At 37.8% G+C, this 19337-nt stretch overlaps 1 protein-coding gene across 1 annotated transcript in view; it reads right to left on the bottom strand.

Moving 5' to 3' along the window:
- Window positions 1–19337, bottom strand: part of YES1 (YES proto-oncogene 1, Src family tyrosine kinase) — a 51060-nt gene that overhangs the window by 14682 nt on the left and 17041 nt on the right. Inside the window, exon 2 of the mRNA XM_048289378.1 lies at window positions 2381–2653. Coding sequence (XP_048145335.1) covers window positions 2381–2645 — 265 coding nt within the window. The 5' untranslated portion in view covers window positions 2646–2653. The remainder of the gene's footprint in view (window positions 1–2380; window positions 2654–19337) is intronic.

Below are 19337 nucleotides of genomic sequence, written 5' to 3'. Positions count from 1 at the left end.
CTTGAAGAGAACAGTATCAGCATAGAATGATTTAAGCAAAGATACTGTCAAATGATTTTTCAACTCTCTTGCAGCTGTCTTCTTTGTGAACCACTGTGAGGTGATCTAGTTTAGCTGCTCAAGCTATCTGTAGCCACAAGACTTTCCTTAAGGATTTTCCTTTCATTAGGTCAGTATTCCCATCCTCTAATCCATGACTGGTTTTGGAGAGAAGACTTTACCCTCTTGTTCAGCATGGGGATTACAGAGCACTAGTACTTGCACAGCTTCATGGAAGGCAAGAACAGCAGCCCATTTTTTGGTTTTCATTTTCAGCAATATTCTATGAATTCAAAGCATCTGAAGACAGACCATGTGTAATACAGGAGCAGTGTGACTAACTCAGATTTCTTCTTTTCTGCTCTAGAGGAATAAAAGATGGCTCAACTCTATTCAGCCTCACTACAAGCCACGATGACAACCATATCATCCTCTTGTCACACATCACTGATCAACTGCGTAAGTACTACTGACACTTACATCCTGTTTGACAAGCCCATCTATTCTCCTCTCTTGTGAAGCAAAGGGTGACAGAATGTGATCCAGTGTTTTACTGGTCACAAACACAAAAAGCTTACAGCCAGATGAAGGTTGTCATCTCATTCACTCACAAAAACACCCAATTTCGACTGATCTGAAAAGCAGTACTGAATTTACCAAATAATTGTTAGCGCAATTTTATCTATGTATATACTTACTTTTTTTATTTAAAATGTGTGGTTTTTTTGTGGATAGGCTGATTTTACAGAACGAGGAGGAATAATTTAATATGCAGTATCATTTTATCTAATTGCAAAACAATGGGAGCATTCACACAAATCAGCCTGCCTGCTGATAACCGATTTCACACTGATGAGATATTAGACTCTCTTTTCAGGAGAAATCTCTCTTGTTGACTCTAGTTCAAGATACAACATGCTTAACTACCAGCAGGAACAAGAACAGGGAACAGAACATCCTGTCTGGTCTCTGCAGAAAAGGATTTGTGGTACCTGGTGTGGGGCCACATCCCTGATGTCTGGTTATGCCCAGGAGTGCCTGCATGCACTGCTGGAGATTCCTACATGACCAAAGAACCAGATCTAGTAAGAGGTTCTTGGAGGAGATGAAATACAATAAACTTTCCTCAGCAGAGCTAATGAATATGAAGAAATGCTGCCCTTATTTAATTTCTGCATGTTCATGCAAAACAGGGATTCAGAGCTGACTCATAAATGATACAGGCTAGATGTTCATTTTAATTATTTGGCTTTTAATGTATTCCCAAGAAAAGGACTACAAGGTGATCACCATTACCTGACAATTCATACTTGGTTTCCTGAATTGCTTAATGTCAAGGTCAGAATGCATCTTCACAGATCTCAAATTTCTCGTGTTTAAAAGACTTTAAATGCCACAGTAACATTGCAAACATTTAAGCACCGTAATTGTGCCAACATTAGAGGTTTGTGGGAAAACTAGAAGTAGACTAATAAGAAATTATTTACTCTGTTTTGCGAAGTGTCTGTGCAGAGCTTCTGGAATAAATGTCTTTCTTTCTTGTGCCTCTCAAAAAAAGAATAAATCACAGCTTCCTCTCAAAAATATCCATCTAAACTGTGAAATTAGCTATGTGGACAAAATCAATATTTTTGTGTGTTTTAAGATTTTGATATAATGGTGAGTTTATAATACCAAATGTGCATGTTGCCTTAAAATGCTGTATCCTCTATACCTCAGCCAAGAAGGTCTCTGTGCGTTGCAAATTCTATTTTTACATTGCCCATTTTGGTTTTAATATGACCACCAACAATGAGAATTCTGCTCTTTCATTTCATACGTATTGTTCCCATAGTAAAATACACAGAATATAATGCAAATCCTGTTTAGCTTTATAAATTGATTCAATGCTGTACTAATATAACTTAAAGTAATCAGACTTGAAACCAGTTTAAAATATCAATTTCCTGAATCTGAAGTGTTTTTCATTTTGTACATCTCTCCAAGTTTAAAGCCATTATCCCATATGCATCCCTTCAATAGCTTAGAACTTCCAACGTAACTTCATCAACTATTGCCATTATTGTCTTTAGTAAAATTTCTCTGTGCTGTGATCCTAATTGTCTCCACAAAAATAAAAGCCTAAACACCCAACCTCCACGCCCCAGTCACTAGTGAATACAGGCTGCATTTTTATCTGAGCAGTAAAGATACTGAAAATCAGGAACCTCTAAAAGACAATTTATTTTAAATTTGCAATTTATTTCTGCACAGTGAGGTGTCATAGTACTTTTTTGGCTATGACTGTCAAGCAGCTATAATAATAAACAATAATAATAGCATCATTTTATGTAACACTCACCTGTTAAAGTACTAGGATATGGACTTGGCACAGCTGAAAATGAAGATGATGCTCCTCCAAAGGGTGTCATTCCTGAAGGCCCTCCAAAAGGAGTCATGGAATGACTATTAAAATTAACTGCTGATCCCTTTATTGACGGTGACTGTGTTGCTTGGCTGGAATCTGATCCATAATGACTGACATGGGAAATAACAGGTTCCGGAGCATTTTCAGTTCTGTATTTCATGGCTGGGCCTTTACCTTCTTTGCTTTTAATGCACCCCATGGTTGCTTCTGTGAGAACGAGAGAGGGGGAAAAAAAAAAAAAAAGAGTTCACCTTCATGTTGTGTTTTTTGATAGTTAACACAGAATATTCCCAAAAAGTTAACCCAAATGCTAATATATTACTGTTAAACCCCATGCAGAGTGTAAACACTGATGAAAAAGTGTTCTGGAGTAAAATTGAAACCATTACCAGACCAGGGAAGCCCTAATTATTTTCCCTTACAACTTGACATACTAACAGCACACTTGGATTATTCTTCATCCCAGTTACTTGATTGACTGTAAATGGCAACAAAGAAAAAAAAGGGAGAATCAGGCAACAGATGAGGAAAAGACACTGGAGTCTTCTACAGCAGGGTGGAGGGTGAAACAGATGTGACAAACCCAGAGTCAATTATAGGAAGTAAATCCAAAGCAATTGTACAAAGAAAACGAATGGGGCATTCCTGCTTTCTTTTTTAAGCATCTGTGCAATCAAGTCTTGACCAACTGGTGACAACTAACATTTTTAAAGACATAGAGAAGTTTTCATCCATTGCCAGCCCCCCAAATACATCTCACAAACAAACTTCAGATATTCACAGCCACAGGATAGGGTTAAGCTCTAGAATAATTAAAATTGCAAAAAATTAAGAGTAATTACAATATCCTTAGGGGTTTAGAAACTGAACTGTGCCCAGAGAGGTGACAATTTATATCCCTGATGGCCCAGGACTGCCACCAGCTCCCACTACAGGCAGACAGTGCCAGTGCTGTTTACCGTGGGGACACCTATTACCTGCTGCTGAAGGGAATCAGAGAGGAGACCTGTCGCCAGCAATTAACACTGACTGAGCCTTAAGAAGTCACCACCTGCCATTTTTCAGGTGGTCACAACCGGTAGCAGGCATTTTCTGCCTTACCCCAGCTGGGAAACAAATCAGGAAGAAAAGCAGTGTCTATTAGATGCAGCACTAGTCTGGCATTAAAATTCCTGCATTATTCGCAGGACGGGGTTTAAAAATCTACTCTAACTTCAAAAGTAAAACCTTGACAGACATAGGAAATCAACTGCTCCACATTCTCTAATGAATCAATTGAAAAAATAAACAGCAGGAGTCTGAAAGCATGAAAACCACATATTTTGGTAAGTACAACAACAATTTCATGGACTCCAACTAACAATTAGGGAAACACAGTATTTCCCAATGTGTGTCTAATTATATTTTTTCCTTCTCAATTCCTTCTTGCCTTGTTAACTGTTAGACAGAAAAATGGAATAAAGTAAATTTTACTAAACAAATACTGCCTTAATAGAGTCACACTGAGAGAAACTAATACCCCCGTATAACTAACAGTACAATAATAAAGGTACTGCAATTTCCTCAAGAACCATGATTCAGAGTTCCTGAAAAGAACAAGGTCCACAGACAGTGAAACACCCTATAAAATTTACTGCTCAAAAAGGTTAAGTATATTCACCTTGTCATTTCAGCCCCTAATACTGCAACATAATACAATTACTGATGCAGAAACAAGCAGCAACAAAATCAAATAACTGCCCTTTTACAAATCACATTTGAGGTTTTCCACAGAATAATGAATCATCATAAACCACACCTTTTCAATTATTTTTACTTCTCATACTATTATTGCCGACTTATTAATTATGAACAGATGTTAACATAGCAATGTTGAGCAAAGCTCAAATACGTGCATAAGAATGCAATGTGCCTAAATACTTTACAAAAGACACCTTACCATCCACAGTAGAAAAGCCAGTTATTAATTCACAATAGAAGTGAAACATCCAGAATCACACCATTTTAATTTCCCTACCACTGCAAATAGACACTGTAATCCAAAACATTTTCTTTTGGCCACGTGGCTGCCTATTGTGAATTCTTGTCTTCCTCTGAGGCTTACTTGATTCTTTTTAAAAAACTTGAATCAGTGTTTTCTCCTAGCATTGAATAATACTACAATCACCTTTACAAAAACGTCTTTTCTAATAGCACTGATTCCTTGCCTTTGGCTGGAAGTTAAGCACACAATTCAAAAGTCCAGCATACTATTAATGTTAATCAAGTAGATTAAAAGGGAAGCATACAGACATCCGTCCAAATGTCCATCACAAATATTTTTTCTTCCTTCTGGCATTTGCCGAACTTCAAGATAAGACCTCAAGATTAAAAAAAAAGAAAAAAAAAATATATATATAGCAAACAATTTACCAAGTCTGGTAGAACTGCTGGATTCTGCCCAAGGAATTGCTCATTCGATCAAATGGATGGTAACTACTATCACCCGTGCGTGCTCACACCCACTTAGGCTGTGTTAGGAGCAAGAACTTACTATTGGTACACTTGAGCATCACAAAGAAAAGCCCTTATTGAAGACCTGAATTCATTCTAGAAAAACAGAATCAGAGTCTCCCTTGCTTCTCCCCTCCCCAGCCACTTCACTGTTAAGGTAATCTTCTTTCAGGGGTTAAAGAGATTAACAACAGAGATTCAATCAGCACTTCAAAGAGAAAGACATTCAGAAATAAGCAGACAAAAATGTAAACTACTTTTATAACTGCATACCCACAAAAAAAATTTGAGCAAGCAAGCTCCTTAGCTTTTGAAAGCAAAAAATATAGGTGTGAACTGCACTAAAATACTGTATAGTATTTGTGAGGAGGAATTAGAGGCATGAGGGGAGGGAAGATGACATATACAAGGAGCGAGTACTAAAAAAACCCCGACTGCCCATCCTGTGGGGGGAAACCCCCAACGACTTAGTACTGTTTAGTCCTGTAATAAATTACTGGATAAAGAACAAAAAATCCCTAAGCAGCTGGTGTGCAACATTGGATTTGATTATTCTGGTACTGCATTTGTTATCAAAAATGTATGTAACTGAAATAACTTCACAACTATTTTTATCGACCTTTGCCTGGCCGGCAAAAACATATTATGGAATACATTTTTGTCATAAAAACCTAACAGCTCTCTTTCTGACGCACTGAGCTCTTTAGAAATAGATTCAGATGGGAAATTCCTATTTGCACTGCAGAAGTCCATCTATTTAAAGAAATGCTGGCCCAAGGTATGTTATCCACAAGCTACTGATTTCCCATTAGTTAGATTGTTATTTTAGACAAGACTGGTGTCTGGGGCAATCTACTTGAGCAACTTCAGCTTCTTGTTCTTTCTTTGAAACAAACATTCACCTATTGATTCTGATCACTGTGCACACATGGTTTGGGTGGGGGAGGGTGGCAGTCAGCTTGCTGGAGGTCTATCAGGAAACCATGTTCAGAAAGGCATGGACTACAAGCCCAGCTGTCTTGTTCTGTCTTTGAGATGAAAACAGATCTATGTTAGAATGTTTTCAAGTAGAAAACAGAAGCTAAAATGATCTGTGTTAATAAGACAGCTGAATGTTAACAGGATGCCCACAGAAATCAACAGAAGAACGAGAGTACTCCAGGAAGTAGGAATCAAATGAGATTTTAGTAGCATCTCACTGGATTTGCGTTTTGGAGAAGTCATATAAAGGACAACGGTTAATTGTTGTTCAATACTCTACAAACATCTCAGACAACGAAGAAGACCCTTAATAAACACTCTGACAAGATGAGAGCTCCAAGAAAGTCAATGCTGCCCTGTTATCTTCCCAGCTCCTTTTTATAGCAGAGTGCCAGATCATGAGGAAACCTTTGTTCAACAACAACTGAAAAGTGTGGCCAGTAAAGTCGTTGTGTTGGCTTCTTTTTTTCTGCTTTCCTTTAAGGATGAGCTACCAGACCAAGAAAAACAAGTTTTTCTTCTAAAGCCATTATATCTTGGGATACTGACAAATTCCCTCAGGGTGTCTGCAGCCTTGTCCATCCCGCCCAGAGGTGGTTGTCACAAGGAAACTACTTGTCTATCCAACATGTCTTTGCTCCTTCCACTTGGTAGTTACAGAAGTTACTGCTTGGTTCCTTGGGACACAAGATTGTCAGGAGTGCTTCAGGAAAGGTCTCCTATTGGCATGAAGGAAGATTAGATAGAGTTTTCATTGAAAGAGATGATTTCAACTCTGGTGGATACACTCACAGTCCGTTCCAGCCACACACCTTAGAGAAAAGTTGCCTGCAAATGCTTCTAAACACTGCGTTCCCTTTCCCCCATACTCTACCCATCAGCACCAAGACTTTAAAGGCTAGGTGTTAGCATCTGAAACCCTGAAGACCAAGGGCTGGGAGAGTCTTACGTTTGTTTCACTTGCTGTAATGCATTTGATAACAAACTCATTCACTATAAAAAAACCCTCAACAAAACAACCAAACAAAAAACACCCAAGAAAATTGGGGTGTTTCCTTTTTGGGGCCAATGGAATACTCTTCCGATCTTGCACTTCTGTTACAATGCAGCATGTCCCAGTTGCATTCTGGAGACTTCGTAATGAGGTAAGGCCAGGAGTGACAGTCACATGCAGTAGTTTCAATGTGCCACAACGGGAAAGATGCCCTATGGACTTCCTCTCTTTTCAGCCTCTCATATAAACTGGGTACTAACTAAGAGGTACAGCAAAGAAAAATCACTAAAGGAAGGGCAGTTTGCAACATTTTGATTTCATTCCTTTTGATTAGTGAAATTGTTCATACAGCTAAAAAAGAGCACATAAGTGATTTTTTACTACAAAGAGTGAGTCAAGTTAGAAGAAAAAGCAAATCAAGTCTCCTTCCAAAAGGGTAAGGCAAGACTGCAAATATTTTCCCACCTAAAACAAACAAAAATTCCTCCAAATAAAAAATAACTTCCCATGTTACCTAACAGAGAAAAATAATTTAATTTGAGGTTCACAAATGGCTAATAAAAAGATGAAAACAACATTGAAGATTTCCACTGCTACTCTACCTTCACTTCTCAGTGTTAGCATAAAAAAATTAATTGTTTCTGTCAAGAAAAGACACGCCTTCACTTCTGTGAAACAAATGTCTTACAGAAAGGTCTTACAAAAAGGTCTTCTTAACTTTCAACTAAAGTAATGATTTAAAGTTATTAAAATTTCATGCAGTGATAAAGACAGGATATTCTGTGGGAAGTTTGCTAATGGATCCATTAGCTGGCAGCTGTCTATTTGCTCAAACAAGTGTAGAGCTGATTCCACATGTCACCAGAGACACAGAACCTATACTGGCTTTTTGTACACTGGGCAAACAGCATGGAGCATCTGCCAAACAGCTGGTTTCAGCTGGTGGTATTGAAAAATCATTTATTAGATGTGACATAGACTGAAAAAAATGAAAACCACTAGTAAAGAAGCTAACGAGCTCTTTGGCCAATACTATAACATCCTGCTAATTCAGTCCATCTTTAACAGGTCACTGCTTTGGTATGAAAACAGGAGTGGGCTTTCTTGTCTGCAAAACAACCTGCCTTGTTTGTAAAGGACAGTAAACTAAAGAATTGCCCTGTGTTCTTTGCAGTGTATAGGCAATTAAAAAAAATTACGCAGCTTTTATCATGGGATATAATTTATCTTTTATGAGCTGTCATAAATTGTAGGGCTTGCTTATTTTACCATGAACAATCCATGACATTTCAAAGAATGTTCTACTGTATTCAGTTTTATAATTAGCAGTAACATTAGTGTAATGAGACCTTAGAGAGTCTGCATCATTATGCATTTGAAGTGCAACTGACATGACCTTGCAATTAACGATCTAATAAGGAGCAAAAAGTGAAGATGAAGAAGCATTAAAAAAAAACCCACTGAAGGAAGGATTTATGTCACTTGATTTTCAATGTTTACCACACATCTTTGTGCAGTTCTACACCAAAAAATAACTATAAACCAGTGCTATTAGACCTCAACTTGCCCATACACTAAAATGTGTATTTAAAATCATCCTCTTTATTACTAAGGCAGTCTGAACTTTTGAATCCTAATGGTTGTACAGACCTAGTCCTTCTTGGATCATGACTATACAAACATATTACAGCAAAAAAAAATCTGGGGCTGGTGTGGTGATGATTTTGATTTCATAGCAGCAGAACAAACCCCAGATTATTTTCTAATAAAGCTACAGCTATCAAACACAGTGTAGAAAACAGAGGATTCTGTACAGAGAAAAAACAATGAGTATAAAAATGTTTTTTAGGTGGACATTTTGTATTTCAGAGTCAAAAGCTATAGGAAATATTACATATTTCTATTCTGGTTAATGTTTTTTACAGGACTCAAAATTTTAAATTTGCTTTAAATTAATGATTGATACTGATCCTTCTACTGGAGGAGCCAGTTAACTGGCTTGCAAGATCACAACAACCATGCTCTGAAGGAGTACCGGATTCCAAAATGCTACCTGAAAAATTAGGATAAGCAGAAATTGCTAAAAGAATAAGGTCTTTCAATCCTTCATGTCCTTCCCTGATTTCCTGACTTTTTTTTGGAATGGAAGAAGTTCGATGGAAGTTTGTCTCCTCTGAGGTTTAAATGGCTTAGACATGGGAGATTTCCTCAGATGTATCAGACTTTGAACACCGTATCTATGCAGGAGTCTTAAGGATTTACAGTCCTCCCATTTGGATCGTCCCAGACAAAGGCTTCTCTACTGAAGAAACACCTACTGTCCTTGTTGGAACAGGTAGAAGATGGAACTGCCCCAGCAGGTGGTACAACTCTCATACCAGTGCACAACAGGCCCTAACAATCCAACTGCAAAGTCCCTTTGGATGCCAGGTTACAAAGCTGAAGAAAAAATTGACTATGGCAACCTAAAGTTCTAAGAACAAAAGTGGAATTAAGGATTATCAGAGAGGAAAAGTTAGGAGACATGTGAACACTTATATTTTCCCTCTCAGTTACATTCTTCCTTTCATCTGGGCCAAACATGTACGATCTCCTCCCACTCACTCTGTACCTGGACAGCTGAATCTGTAAAGTTAAAGATTTGTGTACCTTTAAAGTGTCTTTCACTTTAAAGACAGGCAAAGGCTCTAGGAGCATACTGGAGACAATGACCATGTCATGGATGATATGTGGCTGGCTCTGCAAAACATACTCATAAATTACTGCTTACTTACAGTCAGTTTCACCTACATTATCTAGGACAGTAGATTTTCTTTGATCAGATGTTACATGCAGGAAAAGGTGGCTTTTCCAATCAGACTAGGGAGTGGCCAAGAATGACAGACTAGAGGTGGAAGAAAGCAAGCCTACTGTAATTTTAAACATGCTTCTAGTCAAAGACCACCTAGTTCATTATTCTGTCTTCAACAGTGGCCTTTGCCTCTAACCAGGAGTTCTACCTTCACCACAGGTCTGAACTGTAACAAAAAATAAGGCTCTCTCTTTTTATAAAGAGCCATCAGCAGGAGATGCCTTGGAACATGAGAAGCAGGATTAGTGAAGACTGCTCTGACCTCCACCAATCTGTATCTCAGAAATTCCATACAGATAAAGATTAAAGATTAATTTTCTTCAGCTACCTGAAGAAAACTTCAATAGGTATGTCCCAGCTTATAAATTTAAACTAATGTACTTATGTTGATGCAACATCTGCACAGGATTTGCATTCCAGTATGTCTTCACTTGAATTGTTTTACACTAACTGGTTTAAGTCAGAATAATCTTATCCAAGAAAATAAAAGTAGTTATTACTATAATGGCATTGACTTAAACATTGCAAACATTCCGATCTAGACACAGCTTAGGAAAACCCACAGGGGATGAGTGTTACAGCCAAGACCAGGACTAAGATATTACAAGTGCAACTGTAGTGGCCTGACTTTTAGTCTGATACACCAGGACAAGGCTTCCTCATCCAAACTGCTCAAGCATCTGAAAAAGCACACTCCCATCATCAACCTCCTTGTCTTCCAGCTGCTCACATGAGCAATCTCTGCTTCAGCTGGATGCTGCCTAACTTGTGTGCAAGACAATGGAAAGCACAAAAGAAAGAAGTTGCTGGGTGGGGAAAAGCCCCAAGCAAACAAAGAAAATACCTAACACCCCAAACCCACCTGCAGCAGGCACAGAGGCTAGCTGGGGGTACCTCACTGACATCCAGACGGAGCTGCTTCTAACTTCCAAAGCAGAGAAAATACGTCAAACTTAAAGAGTTAAAATAAAATTTTGAACCCTCTATCAACTGCTTAATAGAGCTTCTAGATAAAGTTTGTTTTCAGGATGTATTCTGAATTTTGAGTGAAGTCAACATATCTTTCACGTTCAGAAAGGGTGAAAAATAATTTGTGCTTTTCTACATCCAACAAAAAACCTGCTGACAAACCTAAGGCAGATGATGCAAAATAACGTTAACACTGATGGATTAATTTTCTTTATTCCAGCAGTCAAGATCACAAGGGAGAGACTAACTAAAATATCAGAATTGCGAAAATAGTTTTATGTGATGAGATATATAATACATATACATAAGACCATTTTTAAAATTTAGAGTTACAATGTCTAGCTATACAATTTCAAGCCCTTACCACACAAAGACATTTTCTCTGATAACAGATGATACCACAGACAAAACAACCAATATATTGTCTAGACAATATTACTGTTGCTCCATTGTCTTGAACATTTAAGTACATAGTCAATAAGTAAATGCATAAAAGGACAATTATGATGGGGTTTTTTTAATAATGTAATGGCTATTTTTATTAATTTGCAAATAATTACAAGTATCTTAAAAGCTAAAAGTCTGGTATGTTTCCAAAAGATTGTTTCAGATACTAAGGCATGTCATACCTTGTCAAAGATATCTAGGATATTTCAAACAGGATGTAGGAATCAATTTATAAATAGAAATATTTTGTTTTCATTGAATTCTATTTTGAAAACAACAAACCTATGCCTGGTATCATAGACCGTTTTCATACACTCAGTTTTCAGCCATTCTATTTAAGTATATAAAAAATAAAAAGAAGTACCCAAAAGTTATTTATTAAGCCACTTTAAAATTTTGTTTACTAAAGTAAACTAACATTGCTTTCCAGGTCTCACAGCATGAAGCACGCAAAACACCTTCTCAAGACACATCTGCCTTACAGAAAAAGCGACATAAAACTTCATGGTAGAAGAACAAATTGCAGCATTTTTGTTCTGAAAAGACAATTTAAGAAGCAATTTCTTTCAATGTTCAACTATGAACTACATATGAAAAATGGACTACAACATTTGCAAGCTCCCAGAAACTCAGAGATACTGAAATTCTTATGAATCATTTTCATCATCTCAGCTGGGCATATTTTAAGATGACAGAGGAATTCAGTATTAGCAAGAATCCTCTTTCAAGCTCATTAGTCAACTTAGAAATATAAAGGAAAGGAACCGTTGCAGCAACTTAAAGAGATGAATCAATGAAACACCAATCTACCCAAATTATAGCACAAGGTCACTGATAAGGAATCTTGTGGAACTTAAGACATTATTTATTTGCTGTGTGTTTGATACACTGTACATTACATTTGCACATTCCTGCTTTGCAGACATGAATTTCCCATCTACTCTTTGCCAAACTTCACCTGAAGCTGAAAGTAAATTATTCTTTCTTCTCAATGCTATTTTATCCTGATATACTTGACATGATTACCATGTTAAGAAAAATCACTAATTAAAGTATTTAAGTCCAATTACTGACAAAATGTTGCAGCTCATTTATTCAAGGACCATATACCCAGACCTCCTGCAACAATTAGCTCTTTGCTGAACTACAGGATTTCAAGAAGACAGCTGGAAAATATCAACCTTTGGACTAACACAAAAAGTGAAAGTATGTATAAACAATTACAAACACACATATACATTGTTCTTCATGAATCAATAGCTTGTGTTTTTCCTTTGTACATAAAAAAAGTAAAAAGTACAATTAAATTGTAAAGAAATTCAAAATTAAACAAACAAACAAAAAAATGATACGTGCGAAATAACAACCTTATGAAAAGGAAGGCTGGATGATGTTCTAACTAAACAAGAATTATTACCCTCATAGCTATCATTACTGCAGTTCTATTGTTTCTCTACTGATATATATAACAGCATTCATAGGCAAGAAGACCAGGATAAATTATCTTAATTAGCTAGTCAGGCATCTTGCACAATAGAGGCCATAGGGCTGCCCTAAATTAATTTTTCCTTTTATGGTCTTGAATGTACACACATGCTCAAACTCATTTGAAGTGACTGTTATGGAAAGTTCACCCACAGTCTGGACAAGTCCTAATTTGAAATTTTGAATACAGTAACCACTAAAAGTACATGCCTCACATCCCATCTGAGTTTAGTGCCAACACCCAGAAAACACCTTTACCTTGGAGCCTTACCACTACCCTGTTCCTGTTTCCTGTATAAGAAAGATCACAGCTATCTTAGACCTTCCCTTTGACAAGACTCATGCAGTCCACTAGACTCCAGTCTATTAAGTGACTCTTCAGTCACTCAATCACCTCATTTTCTCCAAGACCCCTCAGTTTTTTCAGAACCTCCCATTAACAGTGATCACTAGGAAGAGACATGGCATCCAAGGCAGGGGATATTCCTTAATCCTTTTTTCACTTAATCACTGAATGTTTTGGATTGGAAAGGATCTTCAAAGATCACCTAGTTCCGGCCCACATGACCTTGAGCAGGGATATCTTTCAGGTTGTGTGGGCCCCATGCAACTTGGCCATGAACACTTCCAGGGATGAGGCTTCCACAACAACTCTGAGCAATTTGTTACACTGTCTCACCATCCTCATCCTGAAAGACTTCTTACTTGTATCTGGTACCATGCTACCGTCTTTCAGTTTAAAACCTTGATCTGTCACTACAGGCCCTGATAAAAGTCTCTCTCCACGCTTCTTACATGCTCCATTTATACACTCACAAGTCCACAATAACTCTTCCTGGAGCCACTCCAGACTGAACAATCTGAACTCTCTCAGCCTGTCCTCATAGCAGAGGTGCCCCAGCCTTCTGCTCATCTTCGTGGTCTCCTCTGGACCTGCTCCAACTCTTTTTACACTGTTCTTATGTTTGGGGCCCCAGAGCTGGATGCAGCACTCCAGGTGGGGTCTCACCAGACCAGAGCAGAGGGGCAGAATCACCTCCCCTGACCTACTGGCCACACTTCTTCTGATGCTGGCAAGAATATGGTCATCTCATGTTCAATTTTTCATCCACCAATATCTATGTTCTTCTTTGCAGGGCTGCTCTCAATTAATTCCTCCAGTCTCTGTTGCTACTGGGGATTTCCCTGATCCAGGAGCAGGACCTTGCACTTGACCTTGTGGAAAATTATAATGATCCCTGGGCCCACTTGAGATCTTTAGTATTTATTTGGACAGCAGCCTTAGGATTCTTAGGTCTTTTTCAGCACTGCTCTTGAACAGAAATATCCACATCCTGAAAGCATGGTGCACATACCTCTTGCTAAAAGTACAATAATAATTTTTCTGTATTAAACAGGCATGACTCTCAGTTAATCCAGATAACTCCAATCCTGGAGCTGTGAGACAAATTTGGAAAAAAAAAATTTGAAAGTCTCCCACTCATCTGAAAGTGGAGACAACAGGACACGGTAAGAGTCTCACCATTACCCTACCCAGCATTTCTTACGATTATCTCCAACACTCCATCACCTTGTTCATCATCTGCCCTGCAAGCACCTGTGTTTTGCAATGTGCATGGATCTCAGTTATGCAGCAGTTCTACCTTTCAAGTTCATCTGCTTCTGCAGGACGAAGACATTTCTGCTGCACCTCAGCAAGCACACCGCCACAGGAAAGCACTCACATTCTTCCTGTCTTCGTAAGCAGGACTGGCTTATTTGTAGGCTGTAGAGCCACTTGTCCTAAACAAGGGTTGGTTCCTGCAAAGTAGGTGTATCCTCTGTCTCCAACAGAAAAGTTTTGTTCCAAATGTGGGCATTTCACTAGTCATTTCAAAAACTTGCTACTGAAAAAAAAAGAATATTCATTCTTTGCTTTCTAAAACTAGGGTACTACCTTCCCTTACATTCATGTTGTTTCATTTGCTTACGGGATCAAAATACTCAACCCTTTCCAGCTCCAGACTAGCAATTAGTGACTTGTACCAAGTGCACCAAGCCTGCAATGATGGCCTGTAACATGAAACTACACAGCGTTTGCTTGCCATTCCTTGTTCGCTCCTGTTTCGACTCACCTTCTGCTGATTTTCCCTCTACCACTTAAAATTGCTGAAAGGGCTTTAAACACAGTGCATAAAAGCATTTCTGCAAAAGATGTCAAAGACACTTTTCCTGAGAGTGTTCTTATTTGACGGAGTGAAACAAAGGGAAACCACCTTAGTATTTCCTGTGATGGGTAGCTTTATCAACATACAGCTCAAAAAAAAAGAAGTTGAAGTCTTCAAACATCTTCTAAAGACATTTTAGAGATGACATCAGTTTTCTGTTTCTCTTTTTAAAAGGTTTTCCATATTAGTCAATGGGCCTTCCCTCTAATTTAGATGTTCCAAGCGTGAACTACCCAACAACATGTAAAATACATCATCAGTCTCTACTCTCTGAACATGAGCAAAGTGAACACAACAGATAACTTAGGTAAGTTTTAGCCATGGTACAGGATACCAAATAAAACAGTAATACATGAGAGAAGGGTAGTAAAGGAGAGTGAAGGGATGCTGGAACAACAACTAGAGGGCTGTAAATTATCTTTAAAAGAGAAACAGACCACTAATAATCAAAGAGCAATAGAAAATAGTTTTGACACATTTCATGTAGGTAAATACTGTTCACTCCCAAAAGGATACACCACAGCACAAAGACACCATTCAGTTTTTATTGACCAGTTCAGGCAATGCTCTTCTAAATAAGTAAGTAAAAGCCTTGGCCATTTTGTGTTCTCAATCACTCTGGTACCTTGTTTTAGCAGGACACAATGCATGTTTAAGGATTCTCTTCAGGCTAAGTAACTGCTGTTTAGTAACAAATTTTCTTGTTCCTAACCAGTAAGCAAGGCTTGTAGCAATATTCTTCTGACTCAGAAGTATTGCCAAAAGGAGGACAATTTCCATTTCAATTAAATGTTAAATTGAATGGTGGAGGGAAGATGTTAGGGATTTAGCAGAAGCATGCATGTCAAACAACTTACTCCTCACTAACCTGCGTGAGTTTTTAAAATTTTGGTCACAGGTCAGAAGGATTGCAGTCATGAGTAATAGGGAAACAACAAATTTACACTATTTGAAAAGAATTAATGTTGCCTGATAGAGATATTTCAATGACAGAACTGCTGATCTTCAAAAATAAGCAGCATGATTAAAACAGCTTAAATTAAAACCGCCTTGCTGCAGATTTGACAGCCTCCGAAAATTTCAGTAAACCCAAGTATTTATTGAAAACAAAATAAAAAATACAAGCATTTAAAATAATTCCATTTTATCATGTCACCATAAAACAAGAAAAAGAAAACAGTCTTGTCATTATTCTATGTCTCTCCTGGAAGGTGGGGGAGATGTATTTTAAGTCCTTTTATGTAGTTTTCTTACTCATTTCAGTGTTTTGGTTCTTCTTATACTGATGGTTTACAGATATGTAAAAACCTGTATTTCTCATAAGTTCAAATAGGAAGATGTATCTGAGAGAAAGCTACATGTCATCCCTATACAGCAGAAATGGGATTTCTTTGCTAAGCTCCTAAACTTCTAAAATTCTTTAAGTCCTTACCAGCTTTATAAACTTAATACTTCTAAATGTCATCTTTCCAGCAATGCAGGAAAGCAGGAAGCAAAGCAATACTATCATTCCACAGGTTAGCTTTAAGAATCAATTTTGCATATTTTTGAACACTCTCTTTAGACTAAACACAAAATCAATCTGCTGAAAAATGGGCTCAGCTGTTTGGAGCAATCTGTGGACTGCCTGCCAGAACCTACTGCTATTCACAGAGTACTACTAAGAGGGATAACTGAGCCTGAGCAGAATTAGAGGTAAATTCCTGTACCTGCAGCCACAAAGGAATGGCACAGTTCATTGGTGACTGCTCTAAGGTAAGATCTGCACAATACAACACTAAACCCCAAATACACAGTAAGAAGAAAGGAGAAATACACAGAAGGGAGTTACTCCTTTGGAACTGTCTACACGGAAGCAGAAGCACTTCATATTTCTACCAAGTACTGGCTGTAACTCAACAGGAAGAAGCTATATTGTCCCCAAGCAAAGTCCTATTTGACATCAAATGGAGAGCTCAGCAATTGCTCCTTATCACACAAGCTGACAGGTTTGCATTTTCTGCTCATATAACACCCAGCATTAAACTGCCAGGCTAGGAATGGGGAGAATTATCCAGCCACTCCCAACCAGTAGACTAATGGGGTTTTTTTACGTCCCCTCTTTGAGGGAAGATTTTTTTTTCTAAAAGTGCCTGGCAATTTTTATTTGATAAATTCTCTGCTAGTGCTAAGGGCTCATGATGTGTTTTACCTGCCCTCATATCTTTCCATAGCCTGACATAGCTATTACTTCTGACTTTTGTTATTTTTGTTAAGAGAGTTGAGAACTGCTTTACATCCTTGTCAGTACAAGTAACGAGCCCACACAGTATCTGTACAACATCCAGTTCTCCCAGTTAGGAACCCCAATAACCTTTTGGGTCCAAGTTTCCAACCACTGATTTCCCCATAGCTCCTAGTGAGGAACTGCTCGCCCCACCATGATTGTATCTGGCAGAGTAAAATGTTCAAAGGATACAGTTTTCCATTATATACATAACCTCAAATGTTCTTGTGAATTATTTTGTAACCCCAAACTACTTTTATAGAATGTTCAGGCTGATGTAGGAACTAAAGAAAAAAAAAAAAATACTCATTTCAATTAAAAAACAAACAAACAAACAAAAAAAAAAAAAAAAAAAAAAAAACCCTGACAGAACTCTACCATCCTCGATATATAACTGAACATAAGTATAATAAATGGTACAATAGCAATTGGATTGTAGTAATTTCTTATTTTTGATTCAAGCATCAGGACAGAATCTGATGGCAGGATCAGATTGATCAGTATAAGCTGCCACAAATCATGACATAAAAAGCAGAGTTTCCAAAAGGGAAAAAAACAAAGAAAATAATAGGAGATTGCCTGTGACAGGAATCAAGACCTATAAACAGGAAAAATAAAGGAGCGGGGGGGGTTGTGTGTATGTGAGCATGGCACAGCATGAAAAGTACTTTAAAAGGATACCAGTCATTCCAAGTGTCTGTTCCAACAAACAAAAAAGGTATCTGCACTGCCTACCTTTTGTACCTGAATATTTGAAGGCTGGATCACCTCACAGAGACTTTGTTTATAACCATTGTAGAGACACAGGCTCCTGTAGAGGAGCAGTGATTTTGAGGACACTGAAATATTTTTTTTTAAATTCCTAACATTGAGCAGAAACTTTAGAGCAGAAAGACATCTTTCTGACACTAGGGACTAGCATAACGAGAAGAGCAGGGCATATAACCCTGTTGTCATCCCCTCACCCCAGCAATCAAACCGGTTGTCAGGAAGAGCCAGATAGCCTGGCAGAGTTAGATACTTGGAAATTAAGCAATGTGAATATATCCCACTTGTTAACTTTCAAACCTGCTGTAAAGGCAGAGCAGCTCCAAACAATACAAAATATGAAACAGGCTACAGAGTGCTGATTTTAAATCTCTGAAACACAATTCATGGAAGAAAACAAAAGACTTCTACTCAGCTGCTGTGCCAGTCAAACTAGTGTCCTTTTAAAATAATTCCTAGTTTAACTAATGACATTTATATTTGGTAATGGACTTCAGGTGGAATTCATCTTCCAAATTTAGACATCCATCTGGGGGTGAGATGAATCATGCAGTGAAAGTGCTTATTTCTCTCTACTGACTATAACGGGAGCCTACAGAACCAGCTCATGTATAGGCAGCCAAAGCTGGCATTCACCAACCTGTCTCCTGACAGCTAACGCACAAGCTTAAGTGGCATGGCATGCCTAATGGTCATTTTCTTCCACTGACTCAAAAAATCAGGCTAGAAAAGTTGTCTTTCAACAGGGTGAGAAGCAGCACTGCCACAAATAAGCAACTGTAATTAGCTTAAGTTGTATGTAAATATTAGCATTCATTATTTTCCCCCTGCACAACAAATAGATGTCTGTTCATGGAAGAATAAGCACACCTTTCAGATAAAACCACACACGCTTCTGACATCTTTGTACAAATCTTGACATCTTTGAATATGAAATAAATATTTTAAAATAATGCAACCACATAAGGAAAGCTATCAAGAAGTTCACATCCTCAGAAAAAGATGTGTAACTGGATGAAAACACTTTACAAAAAGTCTACTAATTCCTTAACCTCAGCCTAAACTTCAAAAATATTTCTACAGAAAGCAGGAACTAAGGATTCAATAATCAGTGACAGACTAAAGTATACTACTAAATCAAAATAATCTATTATGATTGAACCAAACAGTTAAAACCTGTTATTTGCAGAGCTGTCACCTTCACAAAAGGAACAGGGCAGCTATACCAAATAGCAGTCTCTCGTTTCAAATAGTGTGAAGAGTCTCATATAGAATACTGCTGTTCAACACAATATTACTTCTTAATTTACAAGTAGAGAGGTCTCTTGATTATTTCAGTAGTCATTAGAGACACAGAGAAGTATATTTTTATCAATAAGCATGTCTGGAGGAGGAAGTGCAATACAAAATCACTGCAAAAGAGTCAGAAG

Source organism: Corvus hawaiiensis, chromosome 30, assembly GCF_020740725.1.
Source record: "Corvus hawaiiensis isolate bCorHaw1 chromosome 30, bCorHaw1.pri.cur, whole genome shotgun sequence".
Lineage (NCBI taxonomy): Eukaryota > Metazoa > Chordata > Aves > Passeriformes > Corvidae > Corvus > Corvus hawaiiensis.
Note: the sequence above shows the minus strand (reverse complement) of the source record. Positions and strands in the feature narration are given on the sequence as shown.